Consider the following 24224-nt stretch of genomic DNA (forward strand, 5'->3'; position numbering starts at 1 on the left):
AAGGTAGATAGCTAGTGGGAAGCAGCCGCATAGCACAGGGATATCAGCTCGGTGCTTTGTGACCACCTGGAGGAGTGGGATAGGGAGGGTGGGAGGGAGGGAGACTCAAGAGGGAAGAGATATGGGAACATATGTATATGTATAACTGATTCACTTTGTTATAAAGCAGAAACTAACACACCATTGTAAAGCAATTATACCCCAATAAAGATGTTAAAAAATTAAAAAAAATAAAATTAAAAATAAAAAGAGTTCCCTGTGTTCTACAGGAGGTCCTTGGTTATCTATTTTACATATAGGAGTGTGTATCTGTTGATCCCAAACTCCTCATTTATCCCTCCCCACCCATTTCCCCTTTGGTAACCATAAGTTTGTTTTCTGTGTCCGTGAGTCTATTTCTGTTTTGTAAATTAGTTCATTTATATCATATTTTAGATTCCACATATAAGTGTGATATCTTATGATATTTGTCTCTCTCTCTCTGAGTTACTTCACTTAGTATGATCTCTAGGTCCATCCATGTTGCTGCAAATGGCATTATTTCTTTCTTTTTTATGGCTGAGTAATATTCCATTGTATATATATGTACCACATCTTCTTCATCCATTCATCTGTTGATGAATGTTTAGGTTGCTTCATGGCTTGGCTGTTTTATATATATATATATATATCACATATATGTATAATATATATATAATATGTATGTATATGTGTATATATAACTAAATCACTTTGCTTTACACCTGAAACTAACACAGCATTGTAAATTAACTGTACTGCAATTAAAAGGTTAAATCTTGAAAAACAAATTTTTAATTAAAAAAGAAAAATGGGAAGCAGTGGAATTGCTTGCCCACATTTGGAATTTTAATAGATGTTGCTAAACTGCCGTCTGTAGAGATGATACCTACCTATAGTTCCCCAGTAATAGGTAGGAGTTCCCTGGTAGTCCAGTGGTTAGGACTCTGAGCTTTCACTGCCAGGGCCTGGGTTCATTCCCTGGTTGGGGGACTAAGCTGTGTGGCAAGGCCAAAAAAAATCAGAGATATTTGACCAACATGTGGTAAATGTTTTGATCTCTGTCAGAGTGACAGGCCATCTAAGTAAAGTCATTTCACAACTGAGGTTGAGCACTGTTTTAAGAGTCACCAGATTTTCCTTTTCTGGGAATCAGAGAGCATTTTAGAGCTGGAAGAGACCTTAGAGATGAGGTCCAGCCATTCAGCCTACACATGGAGAACCTGTTTGGCTGTGGTCACTTGGTTGGTCTGTGACTGAAGCCAGACCAAACCCCAGGTCTTTTATTTATCATAAAGGCTCTCCGGGTGTGTGTAAGACAGCCCTGGAAAGGTCTCTGGGGCAGTCTGGGTTTGGCTCCATAGCCGGGAAGCTGGAAGTTACAGCACAGGGCCACAACACCGTGACTGTAAGGCCAAGTGCTTTAACCCACCCTGAACTTCAGATTCCTCATCTGTAAAATGGAGTTAATATTAGCCTTTTTGCCAAGGTTTCAAGGATTAGGGTTCATGTAGATAAAGAAGCTGACACAAGTCGTCTCACAGTTGTTACCATCTTCCTCATATTTCGTTATCTGACTTCCCCACCCCACATGTAAGGGACACATAACACTAACATTCTTTTTTTTTTTTAAGTTTTATTAGGACACGGCCAGACCCATTTGTTACACGTTGTCTATGGCTCTTCCCGTGCCTCTTTCTTTTTTTCTCTTTTTAAATAAATTTGTTTATTTATTTATTTTTGGCTGTGTTGGGTCTTCGCTGCTGCACCCGGGTTTTCTCTAGTCGTGGCGAGCGGGGGCTCCTCTTCGTTGCAGTGCGGGAGCTTCTCATTGCGGTGGCTTCTCTTGTTGCGGAGCACGGGCTCTAGGCACTCGGGCTTCAGTAGTTGTGGCACACGGGCTTAGTTGTTCCACGGCATGTGGGATCTTCCCGGACCAGGGCTCGAACCCGTGTGTCCTGCGTTGGCAGGTGGATTCTTAACCACTGAGCCACCAGGGAAGCCCTGCATCATTCTTTTAAGTATACAGAAGCATCCCTTCTAGTATAAGAGGGGGCCCTTGGGGATTGGCAGTGTTCTTTAGAGAAACATTACTGGTGTGATGTCCCCAGGGAGGCCAGCGACCACCTGCCGGTGTCAGATCAGACACCGGCCTGGGTGTCCTCACTGGAGGGTACAAGGTGGTGAAGGCATTTGGGGAAGATGGGGCCAATGGGACAGGAAGTGGGGGGAGAAGGGGGGTGGCCAGGGAGAGTGTCGGCAGGGAGTTTGGGGAGGTGCCACCAAGGTCCTGAACCTCTGCTTTTGTCTTCACAGCTCCTGCAGAAAGGGACCAAGATGAACGCAGAGGTGAGTCCTCTAAAAGGACCCGTTTAAGGATGCTTTTTTCTGCAGTGTCCCTCATTTCTCCTTCACAGAGTGCCTCCTTTCCTCCAGAGTTTTCGGAAACATCAGCACAAACTTGAAAACATGTCCCCTCCTTCCTGCCACCATACATGGCTCCCGGTGATATGGGAAGAATTAGGCCCCTCTGAGTTCTTATCTGTGTCAGTCCAGCTTCAGTTAGATTAAGATTTATCTACTTCAGTTAATCCTGAAACAACACTTATGGGTTAGGGGTAGAGTGGGCTGGGCCCTGGGGGCTGCTGGGCCCTTGTGTTATTCTGGGGACACTTAACTCTGCTTACAAGAACCTTTCTCTGCATCGTCTCCCTGTCGTCTCACTTCCACTGAACCTGTTCTTCGATCCAACGAGATGCCTAGTCTCTTTGTCCCTCTGATTTTTCCTGACCAATCAGCCCCTCCTGCTCTCACTCCCTTCCAGGTCCAGCGTAGATCGTGGGGTCCATCTCTTCAACTGCTATTGTGCTCTCATCTCCAACTCCTTTTCCGCTTGTCCCCTTGATGCCCGTGGCCAGCCCAGAGGCTGTCCCCACAGGATGGTGGTCTTGGGTGAGTGGCACAGCTTCATGCTGTTTGCGGCTGGCAGAGGTCTTAAAAACCTCATCTGGGTGCTCAGCACACCCACCGGGCCCCCTCCGTAGCCCCAGGCAGCTCTCTTTCCCTTTGCCCGAAACAACCAGGTCTGGTCTTCCTCACTCTTCCCAGCTCCCTCCTCACTCTTAGTACGGGGGTCACCTTTTACTTTACGGAGAAAAACTGGAACCATCAGCCATCACCTCTCTCAATTTCGGACTTCCTGTTTGGCTTGTTCCTTTTTTCATAGTGGAAGGGATGCTTGTCAGTGACAGAGCTCCAGGCTGCAAGTACAGGAAAACACAGTTTAATGTGGTTTTTATCCTGGAAGTCCAGATGCAGGGCAGGCTTCAGGGTAGGTTGATCCAGTGGCTCAGCCACATCTTATCAAGGATGTCCGGGATCTTTGCATCTCTCTACTCTCATCCAAGTGTTGGCTTCATCCTCGAGGTAGTGCCCCTCAGGGTTCTAGGATGGCCGCCAGCCCGGGCTGGGACTACATGCTTCCTCATTCACTCTGAGCGGGAGAAAGATGGCTTTCTGCAGCTCTCCCAGAAAAGTGGGAACCTTCTTTCCTGAAGCCTCCACCAAACTCCTGCTTAGGTCTTGCTGGCCAGAACCAGGTCACATGCCCATTCCTGGACTAATTACTGTGTCAGAGGAGCCAGGATTTTGCCAACTGGCTTAGACTAATCTGTCCCACCTGGTGCAGCTTCCCCCTCTACCCCGGGGCTGGATCTGGGAAGAAGGAAGGCGAGTGGACACTGGGAAAGGACCCATTGCATCCCGTCCCAGACATTTCTGGTGAAAGCGTATTCACTGAAAAAACACGCACACCTAAAAGCTGAGAATTATGTTTTATTCTGCTGACTTACGGAGGACTTAAGCCCGGGATATAGCCTCTCAGGAAACTCTGAGGGACTGCTCCAAAGAGGTAAGGGACAAGCCAGGATATATAGGGGGTTTTTGCCCCCCAAAAAAACCCCAGGCAATTGGAACATCAAAAGATTACTGTTAAAGGAAAACAGACATCTCAAGTTAGTGAATTTATCACTTTTCTATGTATGGGAAGATGCAAGAGTCTAGGCTTACTGAAATCACTCCTTTGATAGGCACCTTAGCTATCTAGGGTGCCTAAGAGCAGTGGCCTGCTCTCTCCCATCCTGAGTCCCCTGAGGATGTACCTCGGGGGCAGCTGCAGTGGCTGAGGGCTTGATGGCCTCGACAGCCTTTCTTTACTGAAATGTCCACACTCTGAATTGCAGGCTCTGCCACCTGTTCAGACCTTGTACCACCTCCCTGATTACCTCCTTGACCAGCTGCCCTGTTGGGCTCATTTCTACTCGATCTTTCCCATCAATATTTCCAACTGCTTTAGTTTTTACTTTCTTCAGAACAAAGCAACACATGAGGTCTTGTCGAGCTACCGTAATCCTATTTTTCTCATTCCCTTCAGAAACTCATCTTTAATAGTAGTTTTCTGATATAATTCAAAAAGGTACGTGCACCCCTATGTTCATAGCACTATTCACAGTAAACAACCTAAATGTCCATTGACAGAGGAATGGGTAAAGAAGATGTGGTGCATATATACAATGGAATACTACTCGGCCATAAAAAAGAATGAAATAATGCCATTTGCAGCAACATGGATACAACTAGAGATTATCATACTAAGTGAAGTAAGTCAGAAAGAGAAAGACCAATAGCATATGATATCACTTACATGTGGAATCCAAAATATGGCACAGAGGAACCTATCTACAGAACAGAAACAGACTCACAGACATAGAGAACAGACTTGTGGTTGCCAAGGGGGAGGGGTGGTGAGGGAGGGCTGGACTGGGAGTGTGGGATGAGCAGATGCAAACTATTATATCTGGAATGGATAAACATAAACAACAAGTTCCTACTGTAGCACAAGGAACTCGTCAATACCCTGTGGTAAACCATAATGGAAAAGACTATAAAAAAAAGAATGTAGATATGTGTAAAACAAAAAAAATAGCTTTAAAAAAGTTTATACACAGACCTAGTACAAAACTCAAAAGCTATACACAAGACGTTAAACAGTCAAAAGTGAGTCTCCCAGGTACCCCATCCCCCCAGCCTCCTCCACCCCAGGGCTGGCCTCTGTTAACCATTTTCTGGGGCCTCTGCCGCCTTATCCGAAGGCCCTGTAACTCACTCTACTTCTCATGTTCTTGGAAGTTGTGAGAAAAAAGAGTAAAAACTTAGCATTAACGTTAAGCTCATAGAGCCTGCCCTGGTAAGATTTCTATCAATCATCAGCCACCCCTTCTGTTCTATAATTTTGACCTTTCCTTCTTTGGTGCTTTTTTTTTTTTTTTTTTTTTTTTTTTTTTACGAACCCGTGTCCCCTGCATCGGCAGGCGGACTCTCAACCACTGCGCCACCAGGGAAGCCCCTTTGGTGCCTTTTCTCTCTCAACCTTTTAAAAATATTCCCAGACCTTGGGTCCCCCTCTAACTATTCTGCCTGAAACACCCTGTGACCACCTTCTAGTGGTGGTGGTCACCCTTCTCACTACCCTCTCCTGTCTCATCCCAGGGCAGCCTGACGTGGTCCTCGCTGCTCCAGTAAAACTTCTCAGAGCTCTCTCTCTGGAAGTGATCCCTCCCTCATGTGAATTTCCATCACCCTTCTTTTGTTACCTTCCATCCTTTGACTTGGAGCAGAACCGTCTGTGTGCCCTGTTCATCTTCGCATCCCCATAGCAGCTGGCATGATGCCTCCAACACCGTGTGTCCTCACTGAATGGCAGTTGACTGAATGATGGGACGATTCGGAGACTGTTGAGTCATCTTGTGATTCATTCCAGAGCTTGGGTGGATCAGTAGAAATGTAGAGGAAGGAGAACTTGCAGAGACTTGAGGCTGGCTGGGGAGGGAGGGAGGAGCGGGGTCTCAGCCGTAATCAGCCCTTTGGTCTCAGGGGATTTGTCCAGTGCAGGAATGACTCCCAGGATTTTTCCAGCATGTCAAGCTGGGTGCCTGACAGAATTTGCAGAGCCACTGGCCTTTGCCCGGAAGTTCAGAGCACAGCCAGTCAGGTGGGGTGGGTGGTTGGAATCTAGCACAGAACCAGGTCAGGGCGGGACGGCCAGGTGGAAATGCCCGGTTTGCATTTCTTCCTGGGACTGGAGCTTGGAGGAGAGGATGGCTCGTAGCGCATGATGTGGGAGACTTCAGCCTAACGGTGGTCCTGGAAACCTTAAGAGTGTGAGACACCCCTCCCCCACTCTGGGAACATGGGGAAAAGAGAAGAACAGAGGGACAGGCTTGAGCACTGGGGAATGTGCAACGCTAGGGCGCAGGATGAAGTGTGAGAAGGAAACCTCGCCGTGAGACGAGGGAAGACAGGGAAGGAGCGAATTTAAAGAAGGTCCCCTTAAGTGTCAACTACGAGTTGAGGTCCAGGAGAATGCCGCTGAGGGAAGGCCCTGGAACTTGGCAGTGAGGAGATCTGAGATGCCCTGTGATACGACAGAGAGGTGTGGTAGTGAAAACCAGCTTACAGTTGGGCTAGAAGGCTGAGTGGAGGAAGCAGATGCGGCCCTGGGGATATGAGCAGCCGGCTGATTTGGGGGCAGTGGACAGGCCACGGGCAGGGACAGAGCGCACTGAAGACCAGGCGGCAGAAGCCGCCCAGCTCTGTAGCCAGAGCCTAGGACAGGAGCAGCGGGTAAGCCCAAGGCTGTGCAAACTGTAGAGCACTCATCCGCTCAGAGCACCCCTCGGATTTTTATATTTATTTTATGTGTTTGCATCTTGGATAACATGCATTCACATGATTCAAAATTTTAAAGAATTTAGAAAAAAAAAAAAGATTTACTCTGGGAAGACCTCTTCTCTCCCAGCTACTCTGTTATGCTCCCAGGCAACCAGTGCTACTGGTTTCTTGGCTATCCTTTCAGAGATTCTAAACATATACAAGTATTTTTTCCCTTCAGCTGCCTCCCCCCCTTGTTTTTTTTTTTACACAAACTAGAGCACACATCTTACACTGGTCTGTATTTTGCTTTTCTCAGCCAACAATATATCTTGGAGATCAGTCCCTTCCAATACATAAAGAACTTCCTTGTTCTTTTTTATAGCTGTGTAGCATACCATAATTATATAACCAGTCTGCTATTAACAACATATACATTATTTTCAGTCTTTTGCTGTTACAAGCAAGGCTGCAATAAACCTGGGTCATTTTACTTGCATATATGCTTTAGAAATGGATTTCTCTGAGCAAAGAATATTTGTGTGATAAACATTTCCAAGTTGCTCTCCACAAAGTTTGCCTGTTTTTCTCTCCCTCTGGCAACATATGAATATGCCTGTCTTCCCAGGCCAGCCAGTGTGTTATCAAACTTACTGATCCTTGTAAACAAGTGAAAAACATTAGGTTGTGCTTCCTGACTATTTGAAATCTTCATACCCCCTCCTGGAGTGGAAACCCAGCACCTGCCCTCAAACCTCCCACCTTGAAGTTCTACAGTGATTTTACATTTTCTTCTACTCTCCTCACCTCAGAATAATTTTTTTTTCCTGAGTTGGCAGTGCATGTGTTTTTGTTTTGTTTTGCGGTACGCGGGCCTCTCACTGTTGTGGCCTCTCCCGCTGCGGAGCACAGGCTCCGGACGCGCAGGCTCAGCGGCCATGGCTCACAGGCCTAGCCGCTCCGCGGCATGTGGGATCTTCCCGGACGGGGGCATGAACCTGTGTCCCCTGCATTGGCAGGCAGACTCTCAACCACTGCGCCACCAGGGAAGCCCCCATCCATTTACTTTTAATCTATATGTGTCTTTATATCTAAAGTGGACTTCTTGTAGACAACATATAGTTAAGTCTTGTTTTTTAATCCACTCTGACAATCTTTATCTTTTAACTGATGCATTTAGACCATTAACATTCAAAGTGATTATTGATGTAGGTGGATTAATATTTGTTACTGTTTTCTATTCATTGCCTTTGTTCTTTGGTCCTATTTTTCTCTTCCACTCTTTTTCTGCCTTTTGTGATTTAAATTGAGCGTGTTATATGATTCCATTTTCTCTTTTTTCTTAGCATATTCGTTATACTTCCTTTTTTTATTGGTTGCTCTAGGGCTTGCAATATACATTTACAACTAATCCAAGTCCACTTTCAAATAATAACTATACCACTTTACAGATAGTGTGAGTACTGTAAAATAACATAATAATTCCATTCCTTCTTCTTGTCCTATGTATCACTGCTGTTACTCATTTCACTTACGTATAAGCATACATAAGCATATAAATACATACATAAAGTATATACATAAGCGTAAATAATTGAATACTTTGTTGCTGTTATTATTTTATTGTTATTTAGATCAATTAAGAATAAGAAAAATAAAGTTTTTATTTTACCTTCACTTAATCCTTCTTCCTTTCTTTAGGTAGACCTGAGTTTCTGACCTGTATTATTTTTCTTCCTCTCTAAAGAAATCATTTTAACATTTCTTGCAAGATAGGTCTACTGGCAACAAACTCCCTCAAATTTTTGTTTGTCTGAGAAAGTCTTTATTTCTTCTTCACTCTGGAAGGATAATTTCACAGGGTACAGAATTCTAGGTTGGTAGTTTTTTTTCTCTCAACACTTTAAATATTTCACTCCACTCTCCTCTTGCTTGCATGGTTTTTGAGGAGAAGTTGGATGTAATTCTTTTCTTTGTTCTTCTGTAGGTAAGGTTGATTCCCTCTGGCTTTTGTTATCTTCTTTTTTTTTTGGCTGCGTCACACGGCATATAGGATTCTAGTTCCCTAATCAAATTTGCGCCCCGTGCAGTGGGAGCACGGAGTCTTCAACACTGGACCACCAGGGAAGTCCCGTCTCTCTGGCTTCTTTCAGGATTTTTTTCTTTATCTTTGCTTCTCTGTAATTTGAAAATGATATGCCTAACATCATTTTGCAGGGGTGGGGGGGGGGTATTTATCCTGTTTGGTGTTCTCTGAACTTCCTGGACCTGTGGTTTGGTGTCTGACATTAATTTGGGGAAATTCTTAGTCATTACTGTTTCAAGTATTTCTTGTGTTCCTTTCTCTCTTCTCTTTCTGGTGTTCCCATTACATATATGTTACACCATTTGTAGTTGTCCCACAGTCCTTGGATATTCGCTTCAGTCTCTGTTCTCTTTGCTCTTCAGTTTAGGGGGTTACTATTGAGATATCCTCAATTTCAGAGATTCTTTCCTCAGCCATGTCTACTCTACTAATAAGCCCATAAAAGGCATTCTTTGTTTCTGTTACATTGTGTTCGATCTCTAGCATTTCTTCTTCGTTCTGTCTTAGAATTTGCATCTCTCTGCTTACATTGCCCATCCGTTCTTGTATGTTGTCTGCTTTATCCATTAGACCCTTAGCATAGTAATCGTAGTTGTTTTAGGTTCCCAGTCTGGTAAATCCAACACTCCTGTTATGTCTGGTTCCGATGCTGCTCTGTCTCTTCAAATTGTGTTTTTTGTCTTTTGCTACGGCTTGTCATTTTTTTCTTGATCGCCAGGCATGATGTATCATGTAAAAGGAGCTGCTGTAAATGGGCCTTCAGCCATGTGGTGGTGAGATATAGGGGGAGGGGAAGCATTCTCTGCCTCCATGATCAGGTCTCAGTCTCATAGTGAGCCTGTGCCTCTGGACTGCGAACCACACAAGTATTTCTCAGTTGTTGCTTTTCTTCTTCCCCTCTTAGGTGGGACAGTGTGGCTAGAGTGGGCTAGAGTTGGGTGTTTCCCTTCTCCCAAATGGAATTCTAGAGTAGTCTGGAGTTTTGTACAGTGGACCCTTACACAACACCGGGGTTAGAGATGCTGACCCTCTGTGCAGTTGAAAATCTGCCTGTAACTTACCGTCGGCCCTCCATATACACAGCTCTGCATCCACAGATTCAACCAGCCGCAACTGTGATATTTACTTTTAAAAAAAATCCATGTGTAAGTGGACCTGCACTGTTCAAATGCATGTTGTTCAAGGGTCAACTGTTTTTCCCTTCCCTGCAGTCAGTTAGGCTCTGATAATTCCCCAGCACGTTAGGGTCTGGTTAGCTAGTTTCCTGTGAGGGCAGGCCTCATTAGGAAGAACGGCACGCTCTGGTATATTTCAGAGTGGTGCTTTTTCCCCACTCCTGCTGGAAGCACAGGGGGAAACATCTCCAGTATTGACTGTGGGAACCTGGTCAAGCTCTTGGAGGTAAATCTCACAAAAATGAGAGGGTCTCCCCGTGACTGGGTCCCCCTGGAGGTTTTAGGTCTCCAAGGTGTCCACACTGAGCCCCCAGCAACTCATCCGTTACAGTTCAGGCTTTCCTACTGGTTCTGGCGTCTGGTTCCTGTGGTCGTTTCTACTCTTGAACCTCTGCTCTGCTAAGTTATTCTCTTCATTAGTCCCTCTGTCTCTCCAGTCTTGGGGGCAGTGGTTTGCCTTGTGTCCTCACCTCTCTTACGGATCCTGGAAGACTTAGTTTTAGTTAGTTTTTCAGTCTGTTTAGCTGTTTACCCATTATCAGGATGGAGTGGCAACTTCCAAGCTCCTTCCATGTGCAGTGGGAAACCAGAAGCCCTCACCTCTTTGATCTGCAGTTTCCTTTCAGAACATGCCTTGAAGAAGCCTCATGTCAGATGAGCAGGTGCAGGTAAAATGGTCTCTCTAGCAAAGTCATTTTTCTCAAAAACAAAGTTCTTTCCCACAGAGGAACTCAACTGTTAATATGTCAGCATTTTCACCCATATCTTGTCCCTCTGTGTCAGTTTTGCAAAGGAATGTTGTGTAAACCAAACTCAGAAGCACTTTCAATCTGACACCATGCCAGCCAGGTTCTGTACACAAGTTTGTGTGTATCGTTAATTACTAAAATAGAAAAAGTAACTCGGCTTCTTACAGATAATGAAGCTGTTTCTTAACCTCATGGCTCTTTTAAAGCTAATAGAAACTTATGTTCCTGGTTGTTTTCTGGAATGTAGTAATTTAGTAGTTAATCTTAGGAATACTGTATACGTTCAGCCTCATAAGGAGATTCCTTGTTTCCTTTTTGGGGTGAAAGAAGAAACAAATATTTGATCAGGCGTGTGTGTTTTGGCTGTTACAGTACAGATTTCTCCAAAGACCGTCTTTCTGCTTTTCGTATATGAGACTGTCAACAATTAGAATTAAAAGGGTAAACTTGTAACCCAGAAGGTACTAACAGGACTAAATTGCCTGTTGTCAGTTGGGCATTGTGGCCTCTCCTTCCCACACTCTCCCTGACTCAAGGAAGACAAGCCTAGAACTGCATTGCCCACTGGTCCATTTCATGTGTGACGTTGGCCAGTTAGAAGCAGACTTGGGAGATTTGGAAGGCTGAAGAAAGAGAGACTGTTATTGAGAGAGCACAGTTGCTTCTTCCCAGCTGCGGGCTGAAAAAGGCCACAGATGCTTTCCCCGAGGTCTTGGCGTCCAGGCAAGCTCTTGAGAATGACTTGCTTCAGTACGGCAGGGAGATGGTCAGTGATGGCTTCTCTGGCTTTAGCTCCCCAGTGGTGGCAATGGTCATGTAACCCAGGGGCCCCCAACGCCAGGGCCGCAGACCAGTACTGGTCCACGGCCTGTTAGGAACCGGGCCACACAACAGGAGGTGAGTGGTGGGCGGACGAGTGAGTGAAGCTTCATCTGCTGCTCCCCATCGCTCCCCATCACTTCCCCATCGCTCCCCATTGCTCCCCATCGCTCCCCTGTCGCTCCCCATCACTCCCCATCACTCCCCCATCACTCCCCATTGCTCCCCATCACTCCCCTGTCACTCCCCATTGCTCCCTATCACTTCCCATCACTTCCCCATCACTCCCCATCACTTCCCCATCACTTCCTTATCACTCCCCCATCGCTTCCCCATCACTCCCCCATCACTCCCCCATCACTCCCCATCGCTCCCCCATCACTCTCCATCGCTCCCCATCACTCCCCATCACTTGCATTACTGCCTGAACCACTCCCACCCACTGTCCATGGAAAAATTGTCTTCCATGAAACCAGTCCCTGGTGCCAAAAAGGTTGGGGACCGCTGATATAAGCCTCTAATTCCCCGTGTTAAAACTCTGTGCTTAGAACACATTGAATGGTTTCTCTTTTCCAGACTGAATCCTGACTGGTACCTTGAGGGGTTTATGAGTAACCTGACTGGTACCTTGAGGGGGTTATGAGTAAGTTGTGGAACAACAGTAGTACAAAGTCTGGGAGAAAGGAGGTGGAAGTAACCTGTTGGAAGGTTCTCATGTGTGAAATGGTACGATGTTACCTTAAGGCAGGCTGTGCTAAGTAAAATATGTATCATATAAAGGCCTTAATAAACCACTAAAATCGATACAGCTACTAGCCACCGGGTGAGATTAAATGGAATCATTGGCAATACTTTATTCATCTGAAAAGAAGTCAGAAGAAGAGGGAAAGAAGCACAGATTGGACAGATAGAAGACAACAAGACAATAGATTGGAACCCAACCATATCCGTAATCATAGGGTAAATTGTTTAAACACTTCACTGAAAGGCAGAGATTGTTAGACTGAATAAAAAGCGAGACCTGGGGCTTCCCTGGTGGCGCAGTGGTTGAGAGTTCGCCCGCCGATGCGGGGGACGCGGGTTCGTGCCTCCCTCTGGGAGGATCCCACGTGCCTCGGAGCGGCTGGGCCTGTGAGCCATGGCCGCTGAGCCTGCGTGTCCGGAGGCTGTGCTCCGCAACGGGAGAGGCCACAACAGTGAGAGGCCTGCGTACCGCAAAAAAAAAAAAAAAAAAAGCGAGACCTGACAGTATGCTGCCTACAGGAAACTCACTTCAGATATGAAAGCACACATTGGTTAAAAGTGAGGGGTTGGGGAAAAAATGTACTATGCTAACACAAATCAGCGGAAACTGGGAGTAGATTGATGATATCAGACGAAATAAATTTCAGGGCAAAAAATACTACCAGGAATAAAAGTGGTCATTTCAGAATGATAAAGTGGTTAATTCATCAAGACACCATAACCACCCTAAAAATTTATATTCCTGACAATGGAGCTTTGAAATACATCAGTCAGAAAGTGATAGAACTGTAAAGAGAAATACACAAATCTACAATTGTATTCAGAGATTCTAGTACCTATCAATGATTGATAGAACAAGTAGACAGAAAATCAGTAAGTATATAGAAGACTTGAATAACATTATCTACCAGCTTGATCTAACAGACCTACGGGACAGTCCAGCCAACAACGGTAGAATACACGTTCTTTTTAAGTGTGCTGAAAACATTTACCAAGACAGACCATATGCTGGATCATAAAACATGTTTTTAAAAAGTTAAGGGTTCAAATCATTTAAAGGATGTTCTCTGATTGATATTTCTCTGGAATTAAATGAGACACCCGTAGTAGAAAAATTTCTGTAAAATCCCTAAACATCTGGAACTAAATAACATACTTCTGAATAATCCATTGACCAAAGAGTTCATCACAAGGGAAATTAGACAGTATCGTTAACTGAATGAAAAGGAAATCATGACACTTCCCAGTTTGTGGGGTGCAGCTAAAGCACCGCCATCACTTACAGGGCAATTTATAGCACTAAATGTCTGTTTTTGGAAAGAAGAAAGTTTTTGAATGAATAACTTAAATTCCCAACCTCAGAGTTTTTTTAAAAAGAGCATATTAAACCCAAAACAAGCAGAAAATTTGAAGTAATAAGGATAAGAGCAGAAACCAACACAATAAGGAAACAAAAAACCATCAAGAAAATCGGTGAAACCTAAAGAGAGTCTTTTGGGGGTTTTTTGAGATCATTAGAATTGATAAAACTCTAGCCAGGCCGCTCAGGAAAAAGAGAGAGAAGACACAAATTACCAATATCAGAAATGAGACAGAGGACATTACTGCAGATTCTACAGAGTTAAAGAATAATAAGAGAATACTGTGGATACCTTTATGGCTAGGAAAGAGTAATTTAGATGAAATGGGCATATTCCTTGAAAGACTCAGACTTCCTAAGCACTTTGAAAAAGAAGTGGCAACCTGAATGTATATATATTCCAACTATACCTATTAAATAAATAGTCTCTGTAGTTAAAACCTTTCCACAGAGAGGAATTCTGGATTGAAGAAGCAGCCTGCTCTGATGTGAACTGCTTATACAGAGAGGCATTTGTCAGGAACTTCAGGTGGCTTCTAAGAGCTCTCCATCCCACAACCATAAGGAACTGAATTCTGCTGACAACCACATGAGCGTGGAAGAGAACCCTGGGCTCTGGATGGGAACGTAACCTGCCAGCTCCTGACTGCAGCCTAGTAAGACCCTGGGCAGAGGACTCCGTTAAGCCACATTCAGATTCCAGACCCTCAGCAACTGTGAGATAATAAATTTGGCAAAGGATCAGAGCGCTCTACTTGGGCAGACTCCTTCCTGATCATTTGCCACCGAAAGATGATCAGAAAACAAAATGAGTGTCATATGGTTTATCATTTGTGTATGTTTCGTGAACTCATCCCAGTACTCCAAACCCAGTGCCAACAGAGAAAGCCATGAAACGCCAGCATCCGGCAGCAATTCTGGACTAAATGATTCAAGGTCAGCCCCTCCGTCATCTAGTCAAGAAATCATGTCTAGAGCTGCCAGTTCTTCCTCAGAAAGACTGAGACAACACACGCTTCCACAAGCACAGATGGATTCCCATATAGTTACCTGTTTCCACACGTAATACAAAGAAACGTAGACAACCGGTTTCTCGGGCAAGCTGTTCCAGCAAGACCGCCAGTGTATCTTGCTTTTAGTCCATTGCGGGTACTATGGTGGCAAACGTGTATGCTCATTAGTAATATGTGATATTTTGTACAATGTCAAGCTGCCGTTTCAGCTCAGGCCACATTGAACACCAGCCCAGCCCAAACTACTGCTTCATAGCCTCTACATTGGCACATGTTCCTGGAGAATAATCACCACCGGCTCCAAACTCAGTGGTCCAAGAAAGCTAACCCCTGAATGAGAACGCTAAACAAAGATGTCAGTTTGAGGCTGGCTGAATTGGATGTACAGGTCCTCACAAGCTGCAGTTCTCTTTAGCATTGTGTTTTTCTTTTCTTCCTTTAGTCAATTTATACGGTAATGGGAGCCATGCCGCTGCTTTATGTACAGAAAGCTGGATGATTTCCTGTTAGGCATGAGGAGGTCAGCCGCAGGCTCCCTAAAATAGTGCCAAGTTAAGGATGATGGGAAACAAGTAAACAATCTAAAACTTGAAGAAGTGGGTCATTTTATGGATGATGGGCTTGGCGATAAGGGTGGGAGTGGGGAAGGTGCAGGTGAAGAAGCCAGTGCAATTCAAAGACCTGGATTAATGGTTTCAGCTTGATCTTATCACCACCTTCTTTACTTCACTAATGCCAGAGGGCCGCCCCCTGTCAAGAGTTAGGCTTGAAAAACCATGCCAGCTGGAAAGGAGGGTTTGACTTTAGGAAAATGTTTAAACAGTAGTGTAATTTAAAAGTATATATGAGTATTAAAAAAAAAAAAAAAAAAAGTATATATGAGTATAAAACCTTTTTATTATCGTGAGATTTTTCTTCCTTTAAGCTCATACATATGAATATTGTACATACAAATGGATTACTAATTGTATGATTTAAAAAAAAAAAAGACTAACAGAACATAGTGTTACAATATTGGTCTTCCAGATTTTATTCATTTCAATTATGTATATTATCCCAAGACAGACGTATTTGTGGGTCTTATTTCTTTAAATAAGAAATTTGCTGCTTCATATATAAATTTCTATAGTTGTAGATTGACCATTCAGTATGTAATTTATTATCTATTTTCTATGAATTATTCTGAAAGTTTCAAATGAATGATCTCACAGTGTTTAATAAAGAATGTTATTTACCTAAAATGTGCTAGTAGCAACTGGCCCAGCCCTAAAACCAAGAAACTTATCACTAATCTTAATTTTATTGGATAAAGGAAACCTATTTTAAGGGCATGTATTCCATCAGTTGGAATTCATACCGTAAAGAAAAAGCAGTTCTTTAGTAGAATTAACAGTGATAGAAAATGTTTTATACAGGCAGTAAAAAGGGAATACTTTTATAGAATCAGAAATACTAGAAATAATTTGGCATTACAAGAAAAGAGAATTACAGACCTGTAACTCTCACGAACACAGATGCAACCATTTTTAATAAGATTTTAGCAAATAGAATCAACAACATATAGAAAGGATAATACATTATGATCAAGTGAGGTTTATCCTGGGAATGAAAGGTGTCACTATATCAACAGACTTTAAGAAAAAAATCACACAATCATCTCAATAGACATAGAAAAGGCACTTGACAAAATTAGACCATTTATGGTTTTAAAAATTTAAGCAAAATATGAATAAAAGGAAATATCCACATCCTGATAAAGGGTATCTACAAAAAATTCTACAGATAAGACAATTCTTCTTGGTGAAAAGACCAAATGCTGTCCTCTAAGATTAAAACGTGAGCAAGAATGTCTGCTCTTGGGGCTTCCCTGGTGGCGCAGTAGTTGAAAGTCTGCATGCCAATGCAGGGGACACGGGTTCGATCCCTGGCCTGGGAGGATCCCACATGCCACAGAGCAACTGAGCCTGCGGGCCACAACTGCTAAGCCCGCCAGCCACGGCTGCTGGGGCCCGCGTACCTGGAGCCCGTTCTCTGCAACAAGAGAAGCCACGACGATAAGAGGCCCGCACACAGCAACGGAGACCCAACACAGCCAGAAATAAAAACAGGTAGATAAGTAAATTTATAAAAAAAAAAAAAAAAAAAAAAAAAGAATGTCTGCTCTTGCTACTCCTATTCAAAATCATACTGGAGTCCCACCCAGTGCAATCAGGCAAGAAAAATGAATAAAACACATACGGATTGGAAAGGAAGAAGTAAAACCGTCTCTGTTCACATCTGACTCTGTGGTCTATGCGGAAATCTAATGGAATCTACACAAAAGCCGCTAGAAGTAATAAGTGAGTTCAGCAAGGTTACAAGATGCCAAGTCAGTATACAGAAATCAATTGTATGTCTGTATACTCACAATGAACAATTGGAAATGGAAAGTTAAAATACTATTTATAATAGCACTAAAAATCATTAAAAAAAACAAGTATAAATCTCACAAAATATGTGCTAAATCCATATACTGAAAATGACAAAATGAAAGTAATCAAAGACCTAAATAAATGGGGATATGTACCACATTCATGGATTAGAAGATTCATTATTGTGAAAATGTTGGGTTTTTTCTCAAACGGATCCATATATTCAACATAATCCCATTCAGAATCCTGGCAGGAATTTTTATTTTATTTCATTTTATTTTATTTATTTAATAATTGAAAAACTGAGTCTAAAATTTCTATGTAAAGGCAGGAGAACTATAATTTTGGAAAAGAAAAAGTTGGTGGATTCACAGTAATGGACTCCATACTTACCATAAAACTATAGTGATCAAGACAGTTTCCTTTTGTACAAAGGTACAAAGGCATTTCAAAAGAAAAAGGATGGTCTTTCTCAATAAATCATATTGGAACAGTTGGATATCATATGCGAAAAAAAAAAAAGAAACTTGATGGCTTGCAGAGAAGAAGGCACATGAGCTGGGTTTAAAGTCCTGGTACATTTAAATACGGGGCTGGCATAGCCCTGCCTAGTTGTAGATAGTTGATACAGCCTGTGGAATGAATACATACACTAGAAGCTGCCTCTCTGCTCTAAAAAAATTTTTTTAAGAAACTGATTCATACCTTACTCCATGTGAAAAAATTAATTCAGAACATAACCTATAAAAGTAACTAAGGACTTCCTTGGTAGCGCAGTGGTTAAGAATCCGCCTGCCAATGCAGGGGACATGGGTTCGACCTCTGGTCTGGGAAGATCCCATATGCTGTGGAGCAACAAAGCCCATGTGCCACAACTACTGAGCCTGCACTCTAGAGCCCACAAGCCACAGCTACCAAAGCCTGCATGCCCTAGAGCCCAAATACTGCAACTACTGAGCCCTTGCGCCACAACTACTGAAGCCCGCACACTCTAAGGCCTGCATGCCATGACTGCTGAGCCCACGTGCTACAACTACTGAAGCCCGCGTGCCTAGAGCCCATGCTCTGCAACAACAGAAGCCACCACAGTGAGAAGCCTGTGCACCGCAACGAAGAGTAGCCCCCACTCGCCGCAACTAGAGAAAGCCCGTGTGCAGCAACAAAAACCCAACGCTGCCAAAAAAGAAAGAAAAAAGTAACTAAAACTAAAGTAAGCTAAAACTGTGAATCTTAAACTATAAAATGTCTAAAAGAAAACATAGAAGAAAATGTTTGTGACATTGGAGTAGCCAGAAGAATGGTCCATTAAAAAATTTTTTTGATAAGTTGACTTCATCAAAATTAAGAACTTTAGCTCCTAAAAAGTCACTCTTAAGAAAATGAAAAGACAAACTGCAGACTAGGAAAAGTTGTTTGCAAATTACGTATCTGACAAATGAATTGTATCAAAAATATATAAAGAACTCTAAAAACTCAATAATAAGAAAATAAACAACCCAATAAAAAGTGGCAAAAGATTTGAACAGACACTTTACCAGCAAAGATTTATAGACGGCAGATAAGCACACGAAACAGTGCTCAACATCCCTAGTCGTTAGGGAAATGCAAATAGAAACCTCAGTGAGCGACCACAACACACCTGTTATAATGGCTAAAACAAAAAGGAGAAAACCTGATAATACCAGGTGCTGGCGAGAATGCAGAACAGCTGGACCTCTCAGACATCAGTGGCGAGAATGCAAAACAGTATAGGTGTAAAGGTACACTTTGGAAAAACTCAGTTTGCTAGTTTCTCATAAAGTTAAGCCTACACTTGCCATGTGACACAGCAAACTCATACCCAGGTATTTACCCAAGTTTGAGAACTGTGCTGACACAAAAAGTAGGACATGACTATCTATAGCGGCTTTCTTCGTAATTGAATTATGAACTCATTTGAACTGGAAGCATCAGAAATGTCCTTCAACTGCGAAATGGATAAACAAGCCATTATGACTAGTACTCAGTAATAAAAAGAAATGATTGATACGTGCAACAACATAGGTGAAAAATGCATTGTGCTAGGCAGCAGATAGACTCAGACTACATATCGTACGATTTCATTTATATGACATTCTAGAAAAGGCAAAACTATTGGGATGGTAAACAAATCAGTGGTTGACTACAAAGGGGCACAGGTAATTTTGGAGGGGGTGATAGAACTGTTCTGTATCCCTTTTTTTTTTTAATTGGAGTATAGTTGATTTACATTGTTTTAGTTTCACGTGTACAGCACAGTGAATCAGTCATACATATGCATGTATCCACTCTTTTTTTAATTTAGATTCTTTTCCCATATAGGCCATTATAGAGTATTGAGTAGAGCTCCCTGTGCTATACAGCAGGTTCTTATTAGTTATCTATTTTATATATAGTAGTGTGTATATGTCAATCCCAGTCTCCCAGTTTATCCCTCCCCACCCTTATCTCCTGGTAACCATAAATCTTTTTTCTACATCTGTGACCCTACTTCTGTTTTGTAAATAAGTTCATTTGTTCTATATCTTGACTGTGGTAGGTATATGAGTTTATGTTGGTCAAAACTCATAGAACTGTACACTAAAATTGGTGGGTTTTATTATATGCAAAAAAAAAAAAATCTGATAGTATCAGGAAAAGCTTCATAGAGTGTAAGATGCCCAAGTCTTAAAAGCTTTGAAGGTGTGGACATCCACCCTGTGGACAGTGGGGAGAAGCTCGTTCCAGGCAAGGGGAACAGGATTTGCAAAGACTTAGAGGGAGCAAACAGTCGTGTGTGTTCTGCGTACTTTGAAGTTGTTTGGAAGGTCAGAAGCCTAAAGTTACACAGTGGGGGAGTTGACCAGAAGGCCTTGCTGGAGAAGCAGGCTGGAGCTGAGTTGTGAAAGGCCTTATGTGTTTGGTAAAGAATGTGGACTTGGATTTTTTTTTTTTTTTCCCCTTTAGTTGGTGTCCTACAAACTTTCTTACAGTTTGGGCTGCTGTAATAAAGTACCACAGAAATTTCTCTCTCGCAGTTCGGGGTCTGGAAGCCTGAGATCAGGTTGAGATCTGGCGGGAGGGGTACCCTTCTGGGCTGCAGACTACGGACTCCTCAGCCTGTCCTCACGTGAGCGGAGAGCAGGGAGAGGAGGCATGCTCTCTCGTGACTCTTAGAAGGGCACCAACCCCATTCATGCAGGCTCCACCCTCATGACTTCATCTCATCCTAATTACCTCCCCAAAGCCCTATCTCCTACTACCATTATATTGGGGGACAGGGTTCCCACTTCTGGGGGGGACATAATCATTCAGTCTGTAACAGCTGGGAAAATGAAGGGCTTTAATCGGGGTGGGGGGGACTTAGTTTTCGTCTGAAGCATCTCCTCTGGCAGGCCTGGGGACCACACATGGGAAGGGTGAGACCAGGTGGTGATTTGTCACGTCGTCAGGCAGGAGGCAAACAAGTCCTGGGACGCAGGAAGAGGGGTGGACTCGGTGGGAAATGGTGACACCCAGATGACAAAGGTGAAAGAAAGGGGCTAGATGCCAGCGGCTAGGGAGACATTGGAGTTTCTATGCTTGGAGACATCCAAGAAGAACTGGGTTTGAGGGATGTGTAGAGATAATTTTTATCAGTTTGGATTATTGTGAGTTGCTGTATAACTTGAAAAAGTCGACTTGATTTTTCATTGTAATACTATACGCATCCAGCCTCCAGCAGCGTACCTGAATAATGAGTAAGCTGCCGCAGTAGGGTGGGGTGACACTGGTTGGAACCCAGAAAGCCACAGTGAGGAGTCTGAGTAAGGTGACTGTGGCTGGTACCCATGGGCCCTGTCTGCCCACATCTCACTGAGCAGCTGTGGCCTCTGAATGACTCCCCACTGTATCAGATTCGCACGTCCACTGGAGGAGGGATTCGGGGAGGACAGAGGTGCCAGACTAGGACTGGGTATGGCTTAAAGAGGAAGATCTCTCATCCTGGGGGAGATGGCAGTAGAAGTGGAGAGCCTTTTCCGTGGACGACACAGGTCAGAGCACCCACAGAAATGTTCTGGGGGGAGCTGACTCCTCTCCGAGCCCGTGTTTCAGGGAGCGTCTCATCCCCCCCTTACCTGCTGCGGCTTCCTGTGTGCTCTGGGTTGGCTCCTTGCTTGTCTGGACCCTGACTGGTCCTGCCCACATGTCTTTGTTTTGCTGCGCTTTGCTAGATGCCTGGACCGTTTTTAAACCCCACCTTGATCTCTTGTGTTTCAGCCCGAGAGGAAGTTTGGCGTGGTGGTGGTTGGCATCGGCAGAGCTGGCTCCGTGCGGATCCGGGACTTGCGGAATCCACACGCTTCCTCAGCGTACCTGAACCTGATTGGCTTCGTGTCCAGGTGGCTTTCTTTGCTTTGTGCCTTGTAATTCACGGGAAGCCCGGTGAGATGGGTTAGGCCTTGGGCCACGCAGCTCCTCCAGACCCAGGAGAGAGCAAGCCAGCTCCAGGGTCATTCCAGGGAACCATGCAGGATCAGCCCCACAAGTTGGGACAGGTCTGGGAACTGAAGAGTAACTAGACCTGCAGCTGGGATGTACAGTGAGCCAGCCCAGTGGACCCGAATAATGAGCGTGACCACCCTCAGCTCCTCCGTAGAGGGGACTGCCGTCAGACGTAGGGAAGATGAACACAGGGCCTGACGGTTACTGAAGGGGCACAGTGAACACTTATGGGTTGTCCTGAATGAAGGCTTTAGGTGTGATACATCAGGTACCATGTAACTGTCACATCAGTTACCATGACAGCCATCCGTGCAGGGCCCTGGGCTTTCCAAGCCTGACCAACTATTTGATGTAGATGTCAACCCACTTGACAGATAAAGAAGCTGAGCCACAGAGAGGTTAAGTAATTTGCCTGAGGTCACACAGCTGGAAAAATCTAAGAACTAGATGTCAGCGCAGGTCTATCTGACTCCAGAGCCCATCTTTTAAACACCATGTGTTCTTTTCCCCTTTGATAATTCTGAGCCCCGCTTTTAAGGAGTATCACTTATCTCCTGTAACTCAAAACCAAACTTTTCAGTGCGTTTCTTCTTCCCTGCCCCACCCTCAGCTCCTTCCTCTACCCCGACCACTTCCTCACATACACACCATTCACCAAACTAACGCCCTGTAACATCATTTATCAATAGTCATTGGGAACTAGAGGTAGGCCCTGTGTCAGCAGGTGATGCCGCAGAGGACAAGTCAGGCACGTGTCTGCTTCCTGCTGCTTTAGAGAAATCAACTAAATGTCAATATTTAAACAGAGCGTAAGTAACTATCCTGACGGTCCACGTAGAAGTTCTTTCAAATTTTAATTCATGGGACCTGCTTTCTTCCAATTTGCCTCTCTCGAAACCTGGCCCTTCCTTAAGGATTTAAAGTGGCGGCACTAAGGTGACCCAGAAGTGCTGGGACTCTGCCCTTGGTCAGTCTTCCCCTCCCAGTAAGACTCTAAGGGAGCGCTTCCCTGGTGGCACAGTGATTAAGAATCCGCCTGCCAGTGCAGGGGACACGGGTTTGAGGCCTGGTCTGGGAAGATCCCACATGCCACGGAGCAACTAAGGCCGTGCGCCACAACTACTGAGCCTGTGCTCTAGAGCCCGCGAGCCACAACTACTGAGCCTGTGCTCTAGAGCCCGCAAGCCACAACTACTGAGCCCACGTGCCACAACTACTGAGCCCACATGCCACAACTACTGAGCCTGCGCTCTAAAGCCCGCAAGCCACAACTATTGAGCCCGCGCACCTAGAGCCTGTACTCTGCAGCAAAAGGAAGCCACCGCAGTGAGAAGCTCGCGCACCGCAAAAAAGAGTAGCCCCTGCTCGCCGCAACTAGAGGAAGCCCACGGGCAGCAACAAAGACCCAACGCATCCAAAAATAAATAAATAAATTAATTAATTTTTAAGGAAAGATTCTAAGGGAGCAGCACAAATGGGAGGCTTGACATTACGATTAGCCGGCACCGTTTTCCTGCTGCTCCCGGGCCTGCGGCTGGGATCCTGCACGACACAGGCTCCAGGCTGAAATGGGGCCTCTGCTCCCCCTGCAGCCCCGCCCTCGGCAGCTGGCGCCGCGACTGCTGCAGCGGGAATGCCCAACCTACCCAGGTCCCTCGGGAGGACGGCCAGCTCCCCTCCATCCCTGCTTTACCGCAGCCCTGCTGTTACTACACTGTCCCCTTCTCACGGGCCCTGTTCCTCACAACCTACCTAAGTCCTGTCACCTCCCCGGGAAGCCTCTCCTGAAACCCTGAAACTTGGGGTTCCTTGCCTTCCTTGACTCTTTCACCTGTGCCCCCGGCTCGGCATTCCTCCTGTTACTCTCGTGTTGTTGTTATAGGTGTGTATGTGTCTTCCTCCCTCTAGCTGACTGAGCTCACTGGAAGTCCGTTCCCCACATACTCCCTACGGGGAAGGCACACAGGAGACAAGCGGGGAGCATTGGTCACACTGAGTCACGTAGGTCGGTGGTCCCCACAGGAAGAAGCCCGCCGCCATGTCCTTCCGCAGCCACGCTTCCCCAGAGGCGCTCTGGCTGCTGCTCGGGTGGAGCTGTGAGCTGGCCCGAGCCTCCCGCCGGCTGCCCCATCTCCTCTGTGGCAGCCGCCTTTGGAGGACTGCTGCTCTCCAGCCTCTGCTCTGGGGCAGCGTGCAGACAGCCAGGGCTCTCAGCTCTCCTGAGGCGGGGGTCCTTCTGAACGTGTAGGAGCCGGGACGCTCAGCTCCTGTCCTGCCTCTGCTGCTGGTTAGCCGTGGAGCCCCTGCCTCTCGGGGCTTTGTCAGCTCGACTGTAAATGAGGCAGTGATGCCCACCTTCCACTTGACCATCACAGGCCATGAAGGAGCTTGAAATCACACAGCCGTTTGCCCCTTTAAAGGTGTTAAGTGTCTTGGATTTGGATTAGGTTAGGCAGTCCTGGTGTTTGGCCAAGTGCTTGAAGTTGGCAGTGACCCTGGAGATCGTGTCTAATGAGATTACGATACACGGGCCTCTCACTGTTGTGGCCTCTCCCGTTGTGGAGCACAGGCTCCGGACGCGCAGGCTCAGCGGCCATGGCTCACGGGCCCAGCCACTCCGCGGCATGTGGGATCTTCCCGGACCGGGGCACGAACCCGC

The 24224-nt window shown here is 45.1% G+C and overlaps 2 protein-coding genes across 6 annotated transcripts in view; one reads left to right on the forward strand and one right to left on the reverse strand.

Moving 5' to 3' along the window:
* The window catches only part of COA1 (cytochrome c oxidase assembly factor 1), a 141560-nt gene extending 135639 nt beyond the window's left edge, over positions 1 to 5921 (reverse strand). For all 4 annotated transcript variants that reach the window (XR_003003461.1, XR_003003460.1, XM_024746591.1 and 1 more), the window contains exon 1: positions 5670 to 5921. Coding sequence is in view for 2 of the 4 variants with exons in the window: in XM_024746591.1 (XP_024602359.1) it covers positions 5670 to 5676 (7 nt within the window). In the remaining 2 variants the exon portion in view is untranslated. The remainder of the gene's footprint in view (positions 1 to 5669) is intronic.
* BLVRA (biliverdin reductase A) overlaps positions 1 to 24224 on the forward strand; it is a 55806-nt gene that overhangs the window by 11295 nt on the left and 20287 nt on the right. Inside the window, exons 2-3 of one of the 2 annotated variants that reach the window (XM_024746589.1) lie at positions 2335 to 2367; positions 21341 to 21462. In XM_024746589.1, coding sequence (XP_024602357.1) covers positions 2356 to 2367; positions 21341 to 21462 — 134 coding nt within the window. In that variant the 5' untranslated portion in view covers positions 2335 to 2355. Of the gene's footprint in view, positions 1 to 1961; positions 2368 to 21340; positions 21463 to 24224 lie in introns of those variants that run through there. The other variant, XM_024746588.1, reaches the window with a different exon arrangement.

Source organism: Neophocaena asiaeorientalis, unplaced genomic scaffold (genome assembly GCF_003031525.2).
Source record: "Neophocaena asiaeorientalis asiaeorientalis breed wild unplaced genomic scaffold, Neophocaena_asiaeorientalis_V1.1 scaffold68, whole genome shotgun sequence".
NCBI lineage: Eukaryota > Metazoa > Chordata > Mammalia > Artiodactyla > Phocoenidae > Neophocaena > Neophocaena asiaeorientalis.